The sequence below is a fragment of the Trifolium pratense genome, linkage group LG4 (assembly GCF_020283565.1).
Source record: "Trifolium pratense cultivar HEN17-A07 linkage group LG4, ARS_RC_1.1, whole genome shotgun sequence".
Taxonomy (NCBI): domain Eukaryota; kingdom Viridiplantae; phylum Streptophyta; class Magnoliopsida; order Fabales; family Fabaceae; genus Trifolium; species Trifolium pratense.
This window is the reverse complement of record NC_060062.1, coordinates 3,956,200-3,980,679: the sequence shown is the minus strand read 5'-3', so window position 1 is coordinate 3,980,679 and position 24,480 is coordinate 3,956,200. Positions and strand designations below refer to the sequence as shown.

General features: G+C 34.5%; 4 protein-coding genes and 1 long non-coding RNA gene across 6 annotated transcripts; 1 reads left to right on the top strand and 4 right to left on the bottom strand.

Annotated features, from left to right (window-relative positions):
* Positions 1-382: 382 nt before the first annotated feature.
* Positions 383-5,034, bottom strand: LOC123882481 (pentatricopeptide repeat-containing protein At3g22150, chloroplastic). 2 transcript variants are annotated; one of them, XM_045931341.1, is made up of 2 exons: positions 2,149-5,034; positions 383-1,218 (listed from the first exon to the last, which is right to left on the bottom strand). In XM_045931341.1, the coding sequence occupies exon 1, from the start codon at positions 5,000-5,002 to the stop codon at positions 2,495-2,497; it is 2,508 nt and encodes an 835-aa protein (XP_045787297.1). In that variant the 5' UTR covers positions 5,003-5,034; the 3' UTR covers positions 383-1,218; positions 2,149-2,494. The 2 variants fall into 2 exon arrangements, with proteins under 2 accessions (XP_045787297.1, XP_045787296.1); XM_045931340.1 differs by having other exon boundaries at positions 1,305-5,009.
* Positions 5,035-5,757: 723 nt separating this feature from the next.
* Positions 5,758-7,825, top strand: LOC123882482 (ATPase WRNIP1). The gene has a single exon (XM_045931342.1). It carries the CDS (start codon positions 5,943-5,945, stop codon positions 7,611-7,613), a length of 1,671 nt encoding a protein of 556 aa, XP_045787298.1. The 5' UTR covers positions 5,758-5,942; the 3' UTR covers positions 7,614-7,825.
* A 4,641-nt stretch (positions 7,826-12,466) lies between these two features.
* On the bottom strand, positions 12,467-16,358 carry LOC123882480 (probable LRR receptor-like serine/threonine-protein kinase At3g47570). The gene is made up of 3 exons (XM_045931338.1): positions 13,291-16,358; positions 12,826-13,177; positions 12,467-12,665 (listed from the first exon to the last, which is right to left on the bottom strand). Exons 1-3 carry the CDS (start codon positions 15,977-15,979, stop codon positions 12,650-12,652), a joined length of 3,057 nt encoding a protein of 1,018 aa, XP_045787294.1. The 5' UTR covers positions 15,980-16,358; the 3' UTR covers positions 12,467-12,649.
* Positions 16,359-17,065: 707 nt separating this feature from the next.
* Positions 17,066-18,235, bottom strand: LOC123882483. Its single transcript, XR_006799830.1, has 2 exons — positions 17,648-18,235; positions 17,066-17,557 (listed from the first exon to the last, which is right to left on the bottom strand). It is a non-coding gene; the product is annotated as an uncharacterized LOC123882483 (long non-coding RNA).
* Positions 18,236-18,781: 546 nt separating this feature from the next.
* LOC123882479 (oxygen-dependent coproporphyrinogen-III oxidase, chloroplastic) lies at positions 18,782-22,660 on the bottom strand. The gene is made up of 8 exons (XM_045931337.1): positions 21,820-22,660; positions 21,640-21,715; positions 21,134-21,228; positions 20,421-20,504; positions 19,601-19,688; positions 19,339-19,463; positions 19,142-19,240; positions 18,782-19,029 (listed from the first exon to the last, which is right to left on the bottom strand). Exons 1-8 carry the CDS (start codon positions 22,369-22,371, stop codon positions 18,961-18,963), a joined length of 1,188 nt encoding a protein of 395 aa, XP_045787293.1. The 5' UTR covers positions 22,372-22,660; the 3' UTR covers positions 18,782-18,960.
* Between the last annotated feature and the right edge of the window lie 1,820 nt (positions 22,661-24,480).

The window sequence follows — 24,480 nt, the reverse complement described above, 5'->3', positions numbered from 1 at the left end:
AACCAAAACAAGTTGTCCCCAACATAACATGTAGAAATCCAAATGTTTATATAGAAATAGATTATATTAAATCACTAATGAAAAGTTTAGATTAAGGTTTTTATGGGTTTTGTTCCAAATTTAGATGAACAACTAGATATTGTACACACATTTAATAGTACATAACTTCTGCCTGAATACAATTTGATTTCTATACTTCTTTCTAACATAACCTTAAAGTTTAGATTAAGGTTAACATGTCAAAGAATAAAAAATAGATGTGACGTGGCTTAATGTCATAGGAATGTGTTAAAAGGATGTGTTTGAGAGTGTGTCCTTAACATTGCGCTCATGTTAACTAATAAAAAAGAATGTATTGAAAACTATGTAGAGAATCTGTTACTAGCATAAAAAAAATTGCAGAATGAGAATGCATGGTATTATTCTATTCTTATACATACATAATTGAGTTTACAGTTTGTCTAGGGTCAGACCCATTGGGAATTTATACATCTAACTGCATATGCATGTAGATTGTGTTGTGTGTTATACATGTCAAAGCAGAGAGGCTAAAATATTTCAATGTACAACTGTGTAGTTAGTTTCAATTAAGCCACTCATCATGCCATCTCGAGCACTTCTAGACGTGGCTATAACAGACAGGAGTTTACATAATCTCAAGACAACCATGGAGCATAGTTAAGGACAAAGAGCCTAGAAGACTTCTGAATTCTCAGAGAAGAATTAAGAAGTACGATTAACAAACAAAAAACACCAATCAGAACTGTTAAACACAACCTTCTTATAACATTTTTCCTCCTTAAATAAGCTCCTGTGATAAAACCGGACAGCTTGCCATATTCCAAAATGATCAAAGTGTAAAAAATCCAAAATAATACTTGATCGTATTCCCACTGAGCATCCAGTGCGAGATAAACAAGAATGCTCTATTCCGCCTCCTGCTTTGTTGCCTCCTATCATGCACCTGTTCGCCAAAACAAAATCCAACCTGATCTGAAAAAGAATATAAAATCTTAGAGCCAGGTTCCATACCAAACTCAAATGGACATATCACCCCATCGCAGTTGTTGCTAAGCTCAAATTACATAATCTGCTCATTCTTCGCCAGCAAAGTTTAGGCAACAAGCAAGCATGAAATAGGAAGAACTCTCCCCTTTGACAGTTGTATATTTTGTATAGCAATTGCTGGTAGAAAATAAAAGGTCTCATCCTAATTGCCTGCATTTACATTTTAAGTTTGGAAATCAAATGAACACTTCCCTTACAATGCTTACAAGAATATCAAAATCAAACTATGAGACAACCTATCTATTCGCAGGAATGTTCAGGGGTCAAACTGAATAATAATCACACAAGCATATTTTTGCCTCAGGATAGATGTTTCCTACTGTTTGCCATTTATTGTCCTTCTCACACCAGTGACACCACTACGCCAAATATTACGATATTGTCAGCTCCATCGAATTCTTCATTAACAACATGCTGTTGCCATTACATTATCTCACCAACAGTCATAGCAGTACGGCAGTACCCATTTACAACAACGGATTTTGTCTATTAGTACAGTGCCCAATTCATGCAGTATAAAGATTATCAAAATCCATCATGCAAACAATTTTTTGTGTACTCTTCTAGTCTAGTAAAGGTGAATGAACTTAACACTGACAGATTAGTACTTGCTTTTAATTGTACATTTTCAGTTTTATCAAAAAGGCCCTACGATACGACTATGATAGATCAGGAATTTATGGATAAGTGAGGGATAGTATATACTAAATATAACTTATATTAAACACTGAGAATAACATTCTCAAGAGTTGGTTTACATGAACAAGAAGAAATACAATAAACCCAACCACCAGAAATTAGAGTCTAGTCTCTCCCAACCAACCAAACATAAAAAGATCGAATCCCCATCCGTTTCCCTTTCAGCATATATTTATTATTCTAACTTCCTACAGCAGTTACATAGCAGTTATTGTACACACACAGATTTAATAGTACATAACTTCTGCCTGAATACAATTTGATTTCTATACTTCTTTCTAACATAAGTCTTGGTGATAGGAGGCCTAATACTAATAGACTACAGCCAAATATTGTATAAAATGCCACATAACGTTAAAAGGCTGAGTTGAAGAATCATACCTATTTATAGCTTCCATTTCTTGAATTGGAGGTGAAAGTATGATCAGAATTGTAAGTAATCAATTGCACTATCGTAATATACATGAATTGATAGTTTTGTTAACCAATTACAATCTGTTTCAAATGAATGAACAGTTTGAGTAAGAGTTTCGAACCAGCGGCTCTTGTAGTGTACATGGAATAAATTTATACAGGTCATGAAACTATTATCAGTTAAAATTGATCCAGTGACTATTTTAACGATGCTCCTAGGTCACTTTCACGACAAACTGCCCACCATAGAGCAACCAACACTTCACTCTGATATAACTTGTAATAATTCATTCATCACAATCCAAAATTGTATTTAAATCGAGCTATAAAGTGGCTTATAACCTGCATCCTTCATGTCTAGAGTCAACTTGTTCAACATATTATATATTTCATCACTTTGAGGGTGCTTCTCATCTCTAGATACAAAGCAGTTTACAAACCCAGCAATCTCAACCCAACTACATCCTGTTTCCTTGTACAAACCTTTTTCCTTCATCTGCTTTCTCACTCTATCAACATTTTCCCACTCTCCTTCCTCTGCATAAATATTTGAGAGCAGAACATGATATCCTGCCATTCTCTTCTCCCTACCCATATTCAGCAATTTTTTGGCAACAACTTTTCCCAATTCAAAATGCCCGTGATTTTTGCAAGACCCGAGAAGAGATCCCCAAATTTCCATGGTGTTAGCATCCTCACCCAATCCCTTGACAAACTCATATGCTTCAGCCACCCTCCCAACCCTCCCTAGCATGTCTGCAACACAACAATAATGTTCGATTGAGGGCTTGATTTTATGTACTTTCTCCATAGATTCAAATATTTGAAGGCCTTCATCAACCAGTCCAGTATAATTACAAGCAGACAAGATGGCAACAAAAGTAACTGCGTCAGGCCTAATGCTCGATCTCAGCATAGAATCATACAAGGTAAGAGCTTTCTTACCCATCCCATGTTGACCATAGCACATCATCATTGTGGTGTATGTGACTGAATTCTTCTCAGGTATTCTCACAAAAACATTTTCAGCATAACTGATTGCACCACATTTGGAATACGTGTCAGTTAAAGCAGTTCCCACATAAACATTTTTCTCCAAGAAATGACGTATGGAGAATCCATGAAGTTGTCTAGCAAATCCCATGCTTCCCATTGAACTACAAGCAGGAAGAATCGATGCCAATGTCACTGCATTTGGTATTACCTTTTTCACCAACATCTCTTTAAGCAGGAAAATAGCTTTCTCATTGAGCCCATTCTGAGTATAACCAGCAATCATAGTATTCCATGTGGCCTCATCTTTACTACTCAAGCAGTTATGCTCAAACAACAATTCGGAAGACCTAATTGAGCCGGATTTTGCATACATATCAATCAAATAACTCTCCATTCCCTCAAACTGTATCCCATGGCGAATCAGATACGCATGAGTTTGCCTTCCAATATACGAGTTCCTAAGGTTTGAGGCTGCAGAAAGAAGGGATGTCGCGGTAATGGAGTCAATCAAAAACCTTTGCTTCTGCATCTCACACACAAGCATAAGCGCTTCCTCATCGAAACCATTCTGTACAAAAGCAGATATTATAGTATTCCACGAAACAGCATCCCTTTCCAACATCTTATCAAAAACCTTAAACGAAGTATCAACAAGATTGCACCTCGAGTACATAACAGTGATAGCATTGAGAATTATAATCGGCGAAACCGGAATTTTTTTTAGAACAAAAGCATGAAACTGCTCGGCCAATTTGATTTGCTGAACCTGTGAAACAGCGGTAAGAACAGAGAGCAAAGTTACATCATCGCATATACCCTTTCCCTCCTCTGACTCCAAGGCTTGAACAAATACATCAATTGCTTCAACGGGACCATTATTTTGAACATATGCAGCAATCATAGTGTTCCAAATCTCAGTATTTTTATTAGAACATTGATCAAAAACCATACGAGCATAATCCATGCAACCAAGATCAGCAAACATAAGTATCGCAGAGCTTACAACAAACACATCATTAACATACTCATGACCAAATTTAAGAAGAAACCCATAAAACAAATGAGCAATCCTAGAATCACGGAATTTGGACAAAGCAGGAAATAAATTCACAAAAGTAACAGGAGTAGGAGTAACAGATTGATTAATCATAGTAGCAAAAGCATTAAGCGCTTGTTGATAACGATTGCTTTTAACATACCAAGAAATCAAAGTATTCCAAGCAACAACATTTCGTTTACGCATTACACCAAACACCTTGAGGACATAATCATGTTGACAAGAAGAATACATATTCAATAGAGAATTGTAAACAATTCTACTAGGACCAGGGTTCTCATTCGAAATCGAATGAGAACGAAGAAAATGAGAGTGAATAGCTTTACCGGTAACTATATCATTGGTTAAAGCACAAGCTTTAAGAATGGAAGAAAAAGTATAAGGATCAAAACGAGTATTTGGTGTGGATTTCATTTGAGCGTATAAAAGAAGAGCTTCATGAGGCATGTTGTTGCAGATGAAACCGATGATGACGGAGTTCCAGACGACGGTGGAAGGACGGGGGAGAGTTTCGAGGAGGTGGCGAGCGAGGTGAGGTTGGCCTTCTCGGCAGAGTTTGCTGAGACGTGAACGAATGCTTGTGCTGATTGCTTTGTTCCATTGTTTTTGTTTTGGAGTGACGTGGATTTGGGTGGTGGTGGTGGTGGTTGAGACGGGGAGAGGAACGACGGAGGAAGTGGTGGTGGTGGTGGTGATTCTAGTAATAGCGTTGGTTTCATTCATAGCTTTGGAATTGGATGATTTGGTTATGTTATGTGTCTTCTTCATCTATCCATTGTGGTGAGCTAGCGTAGTAAAGTAACTAAACTATATCAGCAGCAGTAGTTATTTATGAGTGAAATGTTAAAAACTTTTTTTTGGAATTTTTAAAATGTCAAATTGAGAGAAAAATATGTATTTAATATTTAAAAGTTTTTTTTTCAAGGGAAAATTATATTTTATTTCTTTTTTAAGTTTCTTAATATTTGATGATAAAGTGACTTCTTAAAATAATAGAGGCCAATAACAACTATCTACTTATAATTATGGAACTGATACAATGTGCATGAGGGTACTTTTTTTGGTCGATCTCCTAAGAACAAAAGTTGGATGTTGTGCCGGGCGATATCCAAAATTCTAGAATGAGTCTGATCAGTTATTTTCGTCATAGGCTCAAGGCATATGTTGACCCTTCAATGAGGCACATGTCGCGAGTCTCATATGATAAGGCAGAGACACATTCACGTCAAGAACCAGGTTAGTCTCGAAAAAATAAGAGGAAAAGGCGGAGTCAATCACTCCTTCACCCTATTTTCTCTCCAACTCTTTCTCAACTACCTCCTCCACGATTTCCTCCCTCACTCTCATGCTATTCTCGTGTATAAGTCATCATAAACAAGAGAATTAGATATATGTTCTTCTTTCACCAAAAAATCTATTTTTCAATCTTCCTTGTGTTTGTTTCAAATTTTTTCAAAAATCATTTTAGGAAATATCAAAATGAAAATATATTTTCAAAATGAAAAAGTGGAATAAAAATGAAGATAGGGAGACATTAAAACGAAGAGAGTGATTTGGGGGCAAGACAGTATGGGTCTTGTTTGGTTTATTGTGTCACTCTGATTAGACTTAGACTTAGACTTAGACTTAGACACACACTCACTCATAACAACAACAACATCTGAGAAGAAAGAACAATAAACAACACAATCATCATTCATCAGTAGTTATGGAGATGCAACAACTTCTTAGCATGGGTTTCCCCGACGAGTTAGCCGCCCAAGCCTTAGCTGCTACCGGTGGCAAATCCACCGTAAAAGCCACCGAATGGATTCTCACTCACAAACCCAATTCCACCACCGTTGTTAACCCTTCACCTTCATCACTTGCTTTCCAACCCAAACTCGACCGTTTCTTCAATGTCTCACAACAAGAACAAACAGAAGAACCAAACAAACGCATCAAGTTATCATCTTCACCAACCCCACAACCTCAAACACAACAACAAAACAAACCCTCTTTTTTCTTCAACCGTTCTAAAAAACAACAATCTCAAACCCACACTCATGAACCCTTATACGAACGTCTCCGTCCAACAACATTGGACGATGTTGTCGGACAAGATCATCTTCTATCAACAAATTCCATTCTTCGTTCTGCAATCCAACGTAACCGTCTTCCTTCTATCCTCTTGTGGGGTCCACCTGGTACAGGTAAAACCACCATTGCTAAAGCTATTATCAATTCATCAAATTCAACTTCAACTTTCTATCGTTTTGTTTCTTTATCTGCTGTTACTAGTGGTGTTAAAGATGTTAGAGATGCTGTTGATGAAGCCAGAAAACTTAGACTCAAAACAAATCAAACTACTGTTCTTTTTGTTGATGAAGTTCATAGGTTTAATAAATCTCAACAAGACTCTTTTTTACCTGTTATTGAAGATGGTAGCATTGTCTTTCTTGGTGCTACTACTGAAAACCCTTCTTTTCATTTGATTACGCCACTTTTGTCTCGTTGTCGTGTTCTTACACTTAACCCTCTTCAATCCCATCATCTTGTTTTGCTTCTTAACCGTGCTGTCACTGATATAGACAAAGGGTTGGTGCAAAGCCTCGGTTTTGGTTCCGGTTCTGGTTCTTCCCAGGTTGATGTTAGTGTTGGTGACGATGTTGTTGATTTTATAGCTAACAATTGCGATGGAGATGCTCGTGTTGCTTTGAATGTATTGGAGATTGCTGCTGTTAATGCGGCTGCTCGGGTTCAACATGATAATGAAGAATGCAAGGATGATGTTGGTGTTAATGTTAGTGTTAGGGTTGAGGATGCTAAGGAGGCACTTCAATGCAAGCATCTTGCTTATGATAAAGCTGGGGAGGAACATTATAATTTAATCAGTGCATTGCACAAGTCTATGAGGGGAAGTGATGCTGATGCAGCGATTTATTGGCTGGCAAGAATGTTAAAGGGAGGTGAAGAGCCACTTTATATTGCACGTAGGCTTGTAAGATTTGCAAGTGAGGATGTTGGTTTGGCTGATCCTTTAGCTCTTAATCAAGCTGTTTCTTGCTACCAAGCTTGTCACTTTATAGGAATGCCTGAGTGCAATGTCATTCTTGCACAATGCGTTGCTTACTTGGCTTTGGCTCCTAAATCTATAGCAGTTTATCGAGCAATTGGAGCTGCTGAGAAGTTAGTGAGGGAATCTGTTGGACAGAATGAAGGTGTGCCTCTTCATCTTAGGAACGCACCAACCAAATTAATGAAGGAAATTGGGTATGGGAAGGGATATATATACACTCCTGATAACCCTTCCTCAACACAGAGCTACTTGCCACCCTCCCTTCAAGGGTTCAAATTCCTCCATTGGCCTGACAGGAATCCCTCTGAATCTGATGGATGAAAATGTTCAATTCCAGATGGGAGTTTTTATCTGTCATTTTGTTCCATCTTTTTTTCCTTTTTCATACATATTTCTCCACTACTATCACCTTTTTGGCATTGCAAAGAAGTGTGTAGTATAGGTATAGGCAGTGGTGGGAGAATGTCTAATGCAAGTGTAATGCTGATGTATGATGTAGGTTTTGACTCAATTAAAGGCTCATTTTGAACTTACTCTTGATTGATTTTGTGTTAGTTAAGTATGATAATCACTTATCAATAAGCTGCTCGAAGAAGCTGCCCTTTTTTTTGTTGTAAAATGCGCACACTGCTACATTTCATCGTTTTAGTGACATTTGATAGTTGGTTAACACTTTTTTAAGTTGCTAAATTCAATTACAGTAATAGTTTTTATAAAATGTTGCATGATTGTTAGTTTTGCTTATTCCCAATTCTCTGATTCTTTCTTTTACTAAATGTTAAAATCCATTCCACTTCATTGATTCTTTTACTCACTTTCTCCCAATTCTCTCGCGCCACTCTCTATGGATGCCATTTGTCATCTCTTCAATCCCATCATGTTTGGTATGGAGATTGTTTCAGAATAGGATTGCTACAAAATATGATTTATATAGGAGAAGGATTCTTGCTCAGAAGCTGTTGCAGTGCATTGGTGATTGTGGTGGGGAAGAATTGTTTTCTTGTTTGTTCTTCAAGTACCCGGTATTTCTAAGTGTTTGGTACGCAATCCGTCATTGGCTTGACATTTCTACTGTAATGCAGAAGGAAAGTTTGGCGCATCAAGAGCAGTTTGCAAGTCTGATTGACACCGGCAGAACATTCTCAAAGCAAGTATCGGTGGTCTGGTTCACTTGTGTCCGGAGCATTTGGAAGACAAGAAATGGGACATTCATCTTCAACAAGGAAATATGTGTAAGATGGTTGAGGAGGCAAATGTGACATCTTGGAACCTGCTGAACATTAAAACGAATAATCTTGATTATAACATATCACAATGGAGCTTTGAATCCAAGGGCTTATCTCTGTCTGTCTTGACCAGAACTTATTGATCCGGATCTTAAAATCAGTGTTTGAAATTAGGTGGTTACCGATATTTTAGTTCTGGCTGTGGTGAGCTTGGAAGTAAGTTTGTGAATTCATTTTTAGAAGGTGTAAGATATAAGCAGGCTGGTTTGGCATCTGTATAGTTCGTGCATTCATATGTTCAATTCTTCTGTTGTTTTAATATTAGGTTTAGGCTTTGGCTGTTATTGTCATTGTATTTGAAATATGGTTCAGGTGGTGCTCTGTATAATGCAGTACAATTTGTATGACTATTATAATTATTGACATACTCAGGGTATTTCTTGTGCTTTGTGGTTTGACTTTTATTTTAATATATATTTTTGTATCATGCACACGTTCAAGACTTAAATCGACAAGATTGGTTACATGTAGTCGTTCTCGATTTGGTTTCAAAACTCAATCATAACTCACTCTCGATTCTGGAAACGGATATAGCAACTTGAAGTTGTACTTAATCTTTCTAGAACTGACTCTTGTTCTCGCTCTCGATTTGGTTGGTATGTTCTTCTGCTTCTTTGACATTTTCATATAAATAGGCGAGCTTTCATTTCTTTGATTTCGTTTTCAATTTCCTCTTGCTCTTTATTTCATTTATTTGGTCAGTGATTTTTCATAAAATTCGAATCTGGTTAATGTGAGTTTCCTCTTTTATGTGAAAAATCAATTTCTCTTTACTCTGTTGGTACTTTCTTCTTTGAGAATAAATCAGTTCATTGTCATATTGATTTGAGATAGATGAATGTCTGAATAACAGGTTTGCCGGACTTTCCAAGGAAAGAAGAAAACAAATGATAACATTTTTTAATGATTGAGTCTGTCAAAACAATATTTGTCATTAAGAAAAAAGGACTTTATGATATTAAAGTAGACAGAACAAAATTAAAATCAACTAAAACCATTTTCAATGTCATGTTTTTTATGTCTGCTAATTCAAGTTTACATTCAGATAAAGAACCATTTGCCAAAATCCGCCTGTCCTGAATGTTCCTTAACACTATAATGCATGTTACTAGCTTAAAATTGAATTTTTCATAAACTGTCTTTAGTTTTCCTGTTGAGTAATATATTTGTGAGGTGACATTATCTGTATAGCAAAAATGCTAAAGAGGACAAAAATGATCTTTCTTGTAAGTTATTATTACTTGATAATCGACAGTGGCTGATTTGCGGGAATGATCACTATACTGGTGCTGGAGGCCATAGCAGAGACTGCTAAAGGCTGGCACATAGTGGCTGATTTGCGGGAATGATCACTATACTGGTGCTGGAGGCCATAGCAGAGACTGCTAAAGGCTGGCACATGTAATGAGCTAGAACCTCTATGTGGTAATGGTATGGAATTTCAATCCTCCCATTTTCTTTTTCAACATTTATTCATTTTTATTGTTGTAATCTTCATCTGGTTCCTTTTATTTGTGTCAGTAGCTTACAGTTAGGATAAATAAAATAAAATTGTTTATAGTTCTATTATTTGACACTGATGAAAAAGAGTCTAATAAGAAAAATATGTTTCCAAATATGCATTTGTTTCCTTGCCTTTTATAGGTTAATCTAGTTAATGAATTAAGCAACCTGCTTTCTTTTTTGCAATTGTAGATTCTTCCCAAAGCAAATACTTTCATGTGAGAGTTCAATGCAGCACAATTAGGTAGTTTTCTGTCTCTCTTTCTCATTTCTTTCTCCAATACTTGAAAGAATATCATCATGTCCAGCTTTCAAGAATGTTGACCCTGATAGCATAGTGTTGGACCAACTTACGGTATGATAACTTACTACTGGACTCGATCTTAATGAGTTTTGTTCATTCATTTGTCGTTATTACTTAAACACCATCCCATGCTTTGAGTTGTAATTGTTGTCTCTTTGTTATAGCTAAATGAGTACCCACCTGGAGTGGGTTTGTCGCCTCATATAGACACTCACTCTGCATTTGAAGATATAATTTTCAGCCTTTCATTAGCAGGGCCTTGTATAATGGAATTCAGACGGTATGAAGACGGTGATTGGCGCCCTAAAGTTGCCTCAAGTACTGTTACAAAAGGAGAAAGTCCAGAAGATGGTTCAAATTGTATAAAGAAGGCTATCTATCTCCCCCCTAGATCTTTGTATAAAGAAGGACGATATGCATGGCATCATTACATTCCACACCACAAGGTTTAATGTTTAAGAAATCATCATACTGTTTCTACCTTTGCATGCTGAAAGTAGGTTATAACCTAAGTATGTAAGAAAAACTATAATTTTGCATCTGAATATATTTTCTCCCCAACAGATAGACAAAGTGAATGATAGAATCATCAGAAGGGCTTCAAGAAGGGTATCTTTTACATTACGCAAGGTGTGTTGATGTCATGGCTATTTTTGGTCTGCCTATATAACGATATTAAACCTTTGGTATATTTTACTTATAGTGATTCAATATCTAGTTGTTCAACACAACATAAAAATAATGAAATTCTTGTTGACATGTGAATTAATCTCATCAGCAAGGTTCGGTTTTGATTTGTATCAGGTAGTGTGGCCCTCTTCCTGTTAGTGTTAGGGTTCTACTATTGTAGTCTATTTAGTACCATCCCTTTTACTTCTTGTAAGGGGATTGGTTTTCTTAATAAATTTTGCTGAATTCAAAAAAACAATCTCATCAGCAGATTCCCCCGTCTTGATTATTGATTAGCAGCCACATCTGTTGTCGTGACTCAAACTATATTTGATGCTATGTCTTTTTGCATTTACTTTTCCGTATATTTTTAGTGTTTATTTTCTGTTCTTGTTAATATGCTTTGTTGGTAACTTGGTATAGACTATAGACTAAGACTCTAGCTTTTCTGTAAATCCAATGATTAGGTGGATTTGAAACTTGAAAGATGATAACACTCAATTTCCAAACACCTTGAGAACCATTTGTATGCTCGTGCTTCATCATAAGTGTTTGTTGTGAACCATCATACCCTGAAGCTTAAGTTGTTGAGTGAAGGCACGTAAATGGTTTTATAGACAATGCACAAACTATCTTACCTTATTAACTGGACTCAAAATCTATCTTACCTGTAAACTAATAATGGATGAACACTTTGAATAGTTCCTTCAAATGTAATCATTTTGTTAGCAGAATGTGAGTAGCATATGTTGAATACTGTGTATTTCAACTATGCTATGGTACGGTACTAATTTAAGGAAGTGAAAAGAGAAGCATATGTTGAATACTGTGTGTTTCAACTACAGAACAGACTTGAAATTTATATAAAAAATGTAATAATTACAAAGATAAAGTTGTCCTAGTTAGTTTATTTATGTGATGCAATGAACCTAGACTATTACATAATGATACGCATCTATGATGGTATTGAAATATTAAGAGATATATCAGTGCCTGCAACCTTTTACTTACAATAATTACTAATAACTAATCGTTTGTTCCGTCATTTTTCTTTCTTGTGTTCAGACTCTCATGTTAAAACTAATTAATTGTGTACTGTATACCAGGTTAGAGCAGGTTTGTGCAAATGTGAATTTCCTCAGTATTGCGACTCTCAAAGATGAGGTTTCACCGAAATGGCAGGAAATGAATAAAATATAATGCATAAAATATCCGTCGTTGAGAGTTGCAATGAATATTTGAGGTATGTTCTGCATTCTTTTGTTGTTGAAAACTGGATTATGAATCTTTAAATAAACAGTTATACAATGGCGCTGTTATACTGTAATGCCATAAAAGTACATACAATTCTGCACCTGCAATTTCATCTACAGTGGAAATTCTTAACAAAATGAAGGTACATGACAATGGAATGAAGATAAATTTGAGAGAAGTAACTCTCACTTTATTGAATTAAAATGCAATACAACATTACTTATAGCAACTAGAAATCAACAATGAACACAATCACACAGATTCACAACAAAAGTACATCATGCTGCATAGCTTCTCTTTCCACAAATGACTTGGAAACTTGGTTCAACTTTAGATCCTAATTATGAGTGCGAAAACCTGAAATTCAAATAGAGAAGCTCATTATTACGTTTCATTTTGTAGCTTAGGAATTTTGAAATGCACAATAAGATGACAAAAATTAAATAATAACTCCAATTGGTAATTAATGTGTTAGTTGTGATTCAAATAAGCATATAAAAACATCAGTTTATCTCACCAGTGACAAAAGGTCTTTCTGATTATGCTAAGCTCTCTAGTGACATCCACAATATTCATTCTTTCCTTCGGTGATTCCATTGAACAAACAAGTCCAATCCTAAAAAGTGAAACTAAGCACTCTGAATTTTCAATGCTTCCATCTTCTGTCACTTCCGCATCTCTTGATACAAGATGTGGGTAAAATATACTTCCAAGATTATTGGGAAATGAAATTGCAACAAAGTTATGCAGATTTTGACCATCTTTGAAAACTTCATCGGTGGGTCTTCTACCGGTAAGCATCTCCAACATAAGGATTCCAAAGCTATACATGTCACCACATGTGGACACTTCAGAACCCATCCCATACTCTAAAACATGTAGCAAAACAAGGAGATATTATGTCACTAGTAAAATATTTAGTCTACACCAAAACTTAGAGAATTCAAAGAAACAATGGAAGATTCATGAATTTTGGACATACCTGGAGGAGCATAGCCAACAGTCCCACTGATTCCAATTGTACTGGTATTGCCAGAAATGGTTGAGACAAGTCTTGCTATGCCAAAATCACTCACATGAGCAACCATGTCTTCATCGAGAAGGACATTGCTTGGCTTTAGATCACAATGAATGACCATTTGCTCACATTCTTGATGAAGATAATGTAATGCAGAAGCAACATCAATAATGATGTTTAATCTATGACTGAGGTCCAGTATTGTTGGAGTCTCTACATTTAAAATCTCAGGATGCAACCATTGTTCTAAGCTTCCATTTTTCATGTAATCAAAAACTAAAGCTTTAAATTCTTGGCCTTTGTAATCTGTACTAGAACAACATGTTAAAACCTTAACTAAATTTCGGTGTCTAATGCTTTTGAGTGCATTACATTCAACGAAGAAACTCTTGCGAGCTCCCTTCTTTTGTAGGTTAAGGACCTTCACAGCAATAACATTATCTTCTGACACAAGATTTCCTCTGTAAACAGAACCAAAACTTCCTGATCCGATCAAGTTTCTAGGCGAGAAACCATCTGTTCCTCGATGTAAGTCTTGGTATGAAACCTTAGCTAGTTGATCAATTGTTGGTGAATCAAAATGTCGTTTTAGATTTCTTTTTCTCATCCAGTAGATAGTTATAATAAATGAAAGTATGAGAAGAAAAGAAACCACACTAGCGATCACTGCTATCAACCTGAATTTATGGTGTTTTGCATGTTTCCTACCCTTGATAAGGCATGGTGGTAGATGCAGCTGTGAAATACCCCCACAAAGCTTATTGTTTCCAATAATTGCCACTTGAGTTGCATTTCCAAATACACCATCTGTCGGTACTTCACCTTCCAACATGTTGAAAGAAACATTGAAATATTCTAGGAAAGAAATATTTTGCAAATTTTTTGGGATTGCTCCAGACAATTGATTTCTAGACAGATCTAAACGTTGAAGACCTTTGAGCGATGCCAAAGAGGATGGTATGGTTCCTCTAAAGGAGTTCCCTTCCAAATAAAGATATTCTAAACTTATGCATTCACCAATAGTTTCAGGAATGTCCCCTGACAAATTATTCTTAGAAACATCTAACATATCAATATTTTTTAGCATACCCACTTCTTTTGGTAAGCTACCACTCAATGAGTTATGAGACAAGTTTAGTGTGTTTGTTAAAGACGAAATGTTGAAAATCTCTAAGGGTATGACTCCACTAAGGTTGTTGTGTGAAATGTCTAAGTATTGTAACCTTTGACAATTTCCAATATTTGGAGGAATATTACCTTCAAACATATTTCCATCTAGTCTCAAAGCATACAATTGACTAAGGTTGCCTATGAAAGATGGTATAGCCCCTGATAAATTGTTTCCGAACATTGTTAACATTTGTATCTTTTGAAACTTTCCGAAAGTAGTTGGAATTGTTCCTTCGAAATTGTTATATTCCATAGTCAAGAGACTCAAGCTAATTAGATTTCCTAATTCTGTAGGAATTTGTCCATATATTTGATTACCCTCGAAAGATAATAGATTAAGTGTGGTGGACAAATTACCTATAGAATTTTGCAAAGTACCTCCAAAATTATTAGCGGCTAAACCGAGCGTTTGCAACTTACTACAATTTGTTAATGAGTTTAAAAACTCCAAATCCTTTGTGGAATTGTCTCCTAAATTGTTGTCTTCCAAATTAAGCACTCTCAGACTTTGTAGCTTACCTAGATTTGGAACTTGTCCGACAAAATGGTTTGTAGGAATCACAAGTACTGTTAAAGTTGAAGCATTTGCAATGGAAGTGGGTATATGACCCGAGAAACTATTTACTCCAATTGAAAAAAATTGGAGATTGGGAAGAGTGTGGAACATATTGTGTGGAAGAGATCCATTAAAATTATTGTCTACAGCTGAGATTACAGTAAGAGATGACATATTATAAAGACAAGAAGGAAATGTACCCGACAATTTGTTGATATGAACTGCTATAATCTTCAACTGTTTTAGGCAGCAAATTTCTTGTGGAATATTTTCCTCTAATTGATTGAAACCAATAAAAAATTTAGTAAGAGATGCAAGATTTCTTATGGATGGTGGAATTTTTCCTGACAAATTGTTTTTTTCCATGGAAAGAGCTTGAAGCTTTACAAGAGATCCAATTTGACTAGGTATTTTGCCAATCAGTTTGTTTGCACCTAAGTGCATAGTTATGAGCTCTGAGCAATTTGTCAAGTTTATAGGAAATTCTCCTGAAAACGAGTTGTTGTTTAGAAAGAGGTACCTTAATCTAAACAAACGACCCAATTCTTGTGGAATTTTACCGTAGAAGCTATTGTTTTGAAGGTTGAGGAATCTCATATGAGAGAGATTGCCAACATATGGAGATATGGATCCATGCAACTTGTTTCCTTCCAACGTCAACCTTGTAACTCTTTGATGCTTGGGACTGCATATGATTCCATGCCATTTGCAAAAGTGAGTTGAACTATTCCAAGAATCAAGGATACCATATGGATCACTGGATATTAGTTGCTTGAATTGGAGCAAAGCCAAATGATCAGTTTGGTTTCCTTGTGCCATTGTCAAAGTTCTGTTTGGAGCAAAACACATTAAAGTTAAGGTAAAAAGATTAAGCAAATGAAGGTATAGATACCAAGACATAGGTAACAAGAAAATATAAGGCTTCATGTGGTTGATCGAGGATAAGAGACTGTTTGATGAAATACAAAAGTATGGTCACTCTTCCCTCTCTTTCAGTATGTATGGATTAAATAATAAATGCAACATGTAGTGGGAAATGTAAAATTTTATTTTGACACATGAAAAAAAATGCCATCAAAAGTCAAGTCAATTAATTAATTAATTGATTAATAAAGCAATGTAGCACGGAATATATGAGCAATTGGTTGGATTTTGATGTAGGCCCAATCTTTTTTATCATCATCTCCAAATTGTGAAAAGGAGAGATGTGCGTTCATGGAATCTGAACATAGGCTGCTGGGAACTAGTTTGTATTTGCTCTCAACTTGTTACTGTTTCTTTTTGGCATTTTTTGCTCTATACTATGGACATAGTTGAGTTGAGTGGGATGGGAACATTATATATTATGGATTTTGAGTGGAAATTTGTAGGAAACATGCAAGAAGCAGCTGCTACCACACTCTTTCAGTTGCTTTGTAGGCTAATAATATATATATTCTATCATATATCACAAGACTTCAAATTGAAGGTGTGCTCAATAATCGACACACAATATGTTCATGCACCTGCACTTATATATTTTGCTTTTGATAACTAATTACAGGCTCCGTTTTGGTGCTACTTAATTTAAATCATCTTGGTTAGTAACAATTGCTGGCTTTGTGTTCGAATTATCATACTTCGCTCGTTGTGTTTATCAAGTGCTGGAATCATTTCAAAAGTCACTGAGCTTAAATAGTTTTTGAAAGCCTTGTAGAATTATTGATATCTAAGTCTAATTATTTTGAAAGCCTTGTAAAATTATTGTTATGTAAGTGTAATTTTTAACCTCTCTTACAAGGAATTGTGCAATTTATAGCTTCCTTTAAGTGTAGATTTCTTTTTCTTTTTTTGACAAATTTAAGTGTAATTTTCTCATATCTATTAATGAAATGATATGCAGAGAAAATAAAGAACAAAAGTAATGAAGATTTAGCAGACAACTCATCAGTACATGAGATTCTGTTGCTTCAAATGAATCCAGCAAAATTAGCGTTGCAAGCTTGTCAAACAATTTAAAAGCGCATCCACACAAAAGAAAAAAAATCAGTTCATTATTCCATTGAAAACAAAAAGAAAAAACAGTGTATTCTGAAATATCAAGAGTTCCAATGAGGTCTTCAAGATCTTTCACACAGAGATGGTTGAGTAATTTTACAAAACAAATGACACAATAATAACAAATCATCTTGTAGCACCATTTCACACGCCTTTTTTAAGGTAGCTATTTCATATTTTTCAGCTGTGTCGGATAACTCACACATATACTTTCTAAATTCTTCTTCTTCAATGTCTTTATAGAGATAATTGATTAATGCTTCACAAGCTTCAAATGACATGTCAGGTATGTATGGTTATAGTAGATGGATTCTCCTCCAACATTTTTTCGAAAACTTCTGACAATGATGCAAGAACAGCTTGATGAGCTCTTATGATTTTATCAGATCCACTGACCTTAATTGTGATGTCTTTGTAGATGTCCAATCTTAACGTTCGAGACAGTGAAGAAGGTGACTTTTTCCGGCCCTATTTCAAATTTAAAATAATAAAATCGTAAACAACATGAATAACACATTGATAGTATAATTGAAAGTACGTATGAGCAAAGATATATACTTAAACAAACATTGACGTCCCAGAATTGAATTTTAATAACACATTGATCAGGTATGGGAATATCAAGGTTCCAAACAAAACTATCCTTGTGAATAATGATATTGTCTATTTGATGTTATTTGGCGACGACTTTAGAATCAGTTGATAGTAGAGAAATGTAGAAACATGCGAGTGGAGGATTGTTTGTTGATTCTTGTGCAACTAATGTGATGCGATTAGGACGCCGTGTTACTGATATATGCCAATTCCACTTGAAAATCTTGAAAGGTAGTGATGTAATTGTGCCGCCGTTGTGACAGCTCAATTTCCCCAAGTTGATTCTCCAGAATGCGTCACCATTAGCTATTTTAACTTGATACGCAGCATAATCCATGGAGAAAATAGAGTTGAAGAAGGTGAAACGATGAACACAAGTGTTGTTCAGTTTTCAAACTTCGCTAGGTAGGGCAACTATCTTGTCAAGTTCTTATTTTTACTCACCATGGCTATGTGGATCTATATATACAGCTAATAAAACAAATTTCTAAATCATAACTTTAAAAATAACAAACTAATCATAAAAATTATAAACAAATCTTAACTCATAAATTCTAATATTATATTATTTTAAATATAAATCTAAACTATATTTAAATTTAAAATCTTCAAAAAATATTTAGACATATATATTGAAGAAATCCACGCATAAAAATAAGAATAATAACTCATAAGTTTGTTTTTTATTTTATTTTTTATTTTATTTTTTATTTTATTTTTTATAATAACTCAAATAAGTTATTATTCTATAAAAAAATTATAAAAAAAGAACATCAAAGAAAGCCTTATATGCAGTTCTGAAAGCCTTACAAGACGTAGCACAATTTATTTTTAAGTACAGATTTCTCAGTTACATGATATACTCTTCATATTGGTCAATGAAATGGTTTGCATAGGAAATAAGGGACGAAAGGTAATGAAGATTTATCCGAGATTCTGCTACTTCAACTGAAAAGCGCATCCAAGAATTCTTAGTGTTATTCATCTTTCTTGCTTAGATCTTCTCATGGCTAGTTTTTTTTTTTTTGGAAAAGTTTTGGGTGATCAACAGTAATTAGTAGGTTTAGTAGGCCCTTGAGGAACAATCAACAAGTGCAATTTTCATAACTCCGTGCTTTATAGGTGAAAAGTGTAAAAAATGTGATTTACAATCCACGAGTAGAAGCTAAAACAGTTGCGACTCATCTTACAAGTACATGATATACATCAAAAAAAGAATACATGCAATCTTATCTTATTATTGAAAAAGCTACCAAATTGGGTGGTCAACGGATAAATTAGATCCATTCCTTCGGGTTGATGCACGCATCTAAGAGTTTCCATTCTTCGCTACCTACTTCTGGTTTCTGCACTCAAAATGATATCAGCATTTCAGTACCAGTTATATAAATGTAATGTTAGATGCATCTAATATTCAACTTGTTTGCATACAATATAAAGAAGATTCTAAAATCATACATGGTCATATTCCCACCGAGCAGTGAGTGGGAGAGAAACAAGAATACTCTCTATTCTCCCTCCAGTTTTTAGTCCAAATGTTGTACCCCTATCATATACCTGTAGCCAAAGAACATAATGATAACATAAATTTAAACCTTATCTAAAAAAGAGTAGAACAAAACATATTGATCTAGTAGCTATCTTAAAAAGTGTACCAAATTGAATTCAACATATCGTCCCCTTCGCAATTGTTGCCATGCTTTTTGATGATCTGTAAAGGGCAAATCCTTTCTTTTCTCTATGATAGGTATGTAAGCGGGAATGACAGAGTTTGCACATTCTGCAAGCAACCATAGTGTAGGCAACCATTAAAACGAAAGAACTAAATGTCTTTCCACTGAGCCATTAAAACGAAAGAACTAAATGTCTTTCCACTGAGAAGTGACAACCAACAAATTCATATATTCAAGCAATTACCGGTAGCGAACGAAAGGAGCATCTCCAGATCATAGTCATTTAGATCATCAAAAAATATTCCTCCAAGTCCTCTCCTTTCATCTCGATGCTGAATTTAAAATGAAGAGGATAATAAGAAAATACAATCAGCAACAACATATACCACAACTCAATTCAATTACCAAACATAATATATTAAACATGTCACACGGCACCCATGATCAATCTAATTAGACACTATACTGATTAAGTTTCTATACTATGTTCATGACAGTTGCAAACTAGAGAACAAAACACGGTATTAACAAATATGATTTATGTCAAATTTGTCGCTCATAAGCCCAATATTATCAATAAGGTTCTAACCCATGTGCTTTCTCTTATGCAGGATTTATGGGTCTAGAAATCAAGTGAATCTTGCAGTTGCAATGCATACAAAAAATCAACCTATCTGAGATACCACCTATCTAATCATATGTTTCTGTCTTTCCGGCCTTTTGTCACTTGTCATTCTCATGCAGCTACTCCAAGTGTCCAACATATTCCCCATCCCATCATTTTATTCTAACCTATGGTCATAGTTGCTACCCATCTACAAACAGACGTTTCACGTTTACTATAGCCTTCAATTCATCATGTATAAAATTTATCAAAGTCGACAATAACAGATAGACAAGAAAATTCAAAATTATTTTGTTTAATTAAAAGTTTGATGAACTGAAGACTGACTGCTCATTAATTGCTTTTTATTGTTCAACTTCAGTTTATCCAAGACATCCTGCGACTACCGTGAAATACTGCACTTAAAAACTTCATCACGTGAAAAAGGATGATACTATACCTTGATATAAAAGTAGTCGTCGCACCATTTCTTGAATCGGGGGTAAAACGTAGGATCAAACTTGTCACAAGCCTTTTTTTGAACCTATAACAGAAGCATGACATAAACTCAGTAAAGCACTTGCTCTTGAATGACTTTAAAATAAAAATTGGATGATCACAACAATATTTTAAAGATAAAGTTTAAACTGAAAATCATATGGAAGAATTTCTCAAGCGCCCTACATTCATTCTTTCACTATACCAATTTGGAGATGAGATTCGTTTTTTGGAAGGGGTGGGGGTGTAGAAGGTAATCATCAACTCCCAGTTAACATATCAAATGCAATTTTAGAAAACATGGGGAATGTATATTTTCTGTTTCCATTCCAGGGTTTAATCCAGATAATATAGGGAGAAACAATTGAAGTGAATTGGATTGCAGAATTCTCAGGCATTTACTGAAACATTCTATAGATCAAAAAATGAACCAAATCCCTACTCTTAATGTTTCAGCGCCACCCAGTTCAAAGAAACCAAGCTACAAATATTAAATTCAAGAAAACTCATCTGAAACTACAAAACCATATTAAAACTACTCTCATAAGACGTCTAAGTAAAGTGGCATTTTAAAACAACGGAAGCTATTCTTTTTCAAAATTAAAATAAAATCAAGCAAAGAATTTGACTCTTAACCACAAAAGTTGATAAACGAATATTGTGTTAAGCACATACTGAATGGAAGTGCTTGACATCGTCCTCGAAAATGTAAGCAGGGGTTAAATCAGTTCCCCCACCAAACCACCATTGTCTAGGTGCTCCAGGAGCATCTGCAGAATGCAACAGCATGACTATTAATAGACGCAAAATCAAGAGCCTTGCTTTCTAATGTGACTACAAGTTTCACCCTTTCATTCTAGTATAATTATATCTATTAGACAATCCTGTTATAGAGCATACTAGTCGAATCAATTGTATTTATCATAATTAGTTATGGGTAGTTAACAGTATTTGTAATTTCTGGTTCGTGACAGCAGTATATTGAACTTGTATATAAAGATAAACATATAAGTAATATTCTCAAGTAATTCTTGTTCAAAAAAATATTCTCAAGTAATTGAGTGTCACGACGATTAATGATAATTCTTTCCAAAAATCATTATAATATGAAAAGTAGCTCGGAAATGAACATGGCACAATGTATGTATAGCATGAAAGAAAGATAAAGCAGAACACATTACCTTTAGGAGCATCGGTTTCAAAATAGCGATAATTGAAATGCAAGGTTGGGGCAAACGGGTTTTTAGGATGTAAAACCTGAACATATAGAAAGAAATACATTGAGAGATTTATTCTCAAATTTGTTAAACCAAACAAACATGAGATAATAAAGAAGCATATCTCCAAATGATGATACTTACAGAGCTAATTCCAGCTGCGAAAAAGGGAATAGGACCAGGCTTCTGATCATTAGAAGCAGCGCCTTTTGCAGCACGATAAGCATCAGGAGGCATTTGACCATAAACAACAGAAACATTAACACCAGCTTTTTCCCAAACAGCACCATCTTGAAGAACCCTACTAATACCACCACCACCACCAGGTCTAGACCAAACATCTTCTTTAAATTTTCCACCACCATCAGCAATTTCAATTGCATTACAAACTTTATCTTGAGCTTCTCTTATCATCTTTTCAAATCGAAATCTAACCGAAGACGCAACGCCATCGTCGTTGCCACGAAGAAATGTATCAGGTCTTTCAGTTTCTGGTGTTTCTTTTTCTATTGAAACCGTTGCTTTTACTTTTACTACTCGATTAGAATTCATTGATTTTGTGACTCTTAACAACGGTTTACGATTCTGTTTAGTGAGAAAATTTGATGTATGACAAATTGGAGTTGATTTGGAACAACTGAATGTCAATGGAGTAACGGCGTAAGAAGGAGCTGTCACGGAAATTGTACACGGCATTATAACTAACACAGATTTGGATTTGAAAAAAAATAAAAATAAAGAAGAAATAGTGGCGAGTTACAGAGATGAATGAAGAGAGAAAAGAAAGAGGGTTTTCGAATTGAATATGGATAAGAAGAGGTGTTTTAATTTATTTTATTTTTTTTTATTTTTACTTTTTTGAACACAGAATTTTATTGTTAGATAAATAAATTGCACACTGTTTCTGGTATCTAGCAGCGGTAACCAAATGTCAACTGAACTGAGCTTTCATGTAACGCCCACAGAAATGTTGGTTTGGATTGGAACTATGTCTTCTCGTTTCATGCACAATACAAGACTTAGCTGCTAAGTTGGTGTATTAAAATACCAAAACTAAATTTTTTAAAAGTGTTAAGTTAACTTAACAACTTTAAAATAATATTTTTAAATTTAATTTTTTAACAAGTGTTTCTAAGACATGGTTAATGTTTATCTTTATTTATTAGTATCTTTTTTTGAAGGAAGAAAAATTCATAAAATATTAGTTGTACAAATAAAAATGACATTTTAATAAAATTATTTATCACAACCACAATTTCATTTTTTTATTTTGGAACTCATGCTCCCTTCATTCTTAGTTATAAATAAAAGTTCACTTTTTAAATTCATTGAAAAAGTAATGTATTTGGTCTACACTATAGTCTAGATACATAAGTTATTCAATGAATCTGAAAAGTTGACTTTTACTTATACTACATCAAATTAGTATGAGTAGGTTAAAATTCAGCTTAGTGAGAAATTAGTAGAACTTTTGACATTCCAATGAGACTACCAATATATCTCATAACTTTTATCATTTGAATTAGTATGAGATTAGTAAAAAAAAATCCAAAGCCATGGGATTAATATTTAGTTAAAAAAAATATTAGTTAAGCTCATTAAGCTAATGAAAATATTTTAGATTTTTTTAATATCAAATATTTTAGATATTTCAATACTATATGTCATAAACGAGCTAATAAAATGGCGAGTTAACCTGTCTTTCATCTTTAGTGAAATAATACCGCTTCTTTCAAAGAAAAAATCTAGTAGATACAATATTCATCCTTCACTTAATTTTTTTGATAGTTTTTTTTTTATAATGTCAATAAAATATTCATATAGTATAGTAGTAGTAGTAATCAAGTACATTAATATTTCATAAAAAAAATTAAGCACATTAATAAAATCATTTTAAGTTCCATAAGTCCTATCTCAACTGGCAAAAATATCGATATTGTTAGGTCGGACGTCATGACATATTAGTTTTTTCTTTTTTGCCAAAAATTGAATCCTGAACCTCATGCGCATTAACTCTTAACTCAACCAACTTAACCGGTTGAACTACCGATCTCACTCTCATAATTATGTGAGTTTATTTTCAGTGGCGTTAGTGAGACAAAAAAAAAACATTTTAGAAAATATAGAAATCCTAAAACAATTGGAGGATTTTTTTTTTTCTACCCCTACATTTATCATTTTACCCCAACATATTTTAAAATATTCATATTTTACCCTTATCTTATTCTAGTAAATTTTTTTTTCGGTATGTTAATTTTACCGGAACACTTTTGACAAGTGTTCCGGTGTACAAAAATTTTGGGAATTGTTTTCTTTTTACCGGAACACTTTAAAAAAACTGTTCCGATACATATTATAACCAGAATTACATACCGGAACACTATGTAGTGAAAATTGGAGAATTTTTTAACTATTACCGGAACACTTTTAAAAGTGTTCCGGTATGTTTTGCAACAATTGATTTCAGCTTTACCGTGTGAAAATACCTGTAACTTGCGGTTGTCCCGGAACACTTGATTTGGCTTTGTTATAGGTTGAAGGGGAATGTTGTTTAAGTTACAGGGTGAAAAGGTTCTATCCACCAATATTCACCGCAGCATGTAGCACCTGCAAAAAAATATACAAATTTTAAAACCATGACATCAAATCAGCATAATAGAAAGACATAGATGAATGATGAATACCCGCTTTGTTCTCTCAAGGTCAAACTCAACGGACTTTATTCTATCCAAGGAATCCATAAGCATTTGCTCCTTCTCCAAAGGCATGCCGTTAGGTTTGTTGTTAAGTTCGTTAAATACGTTT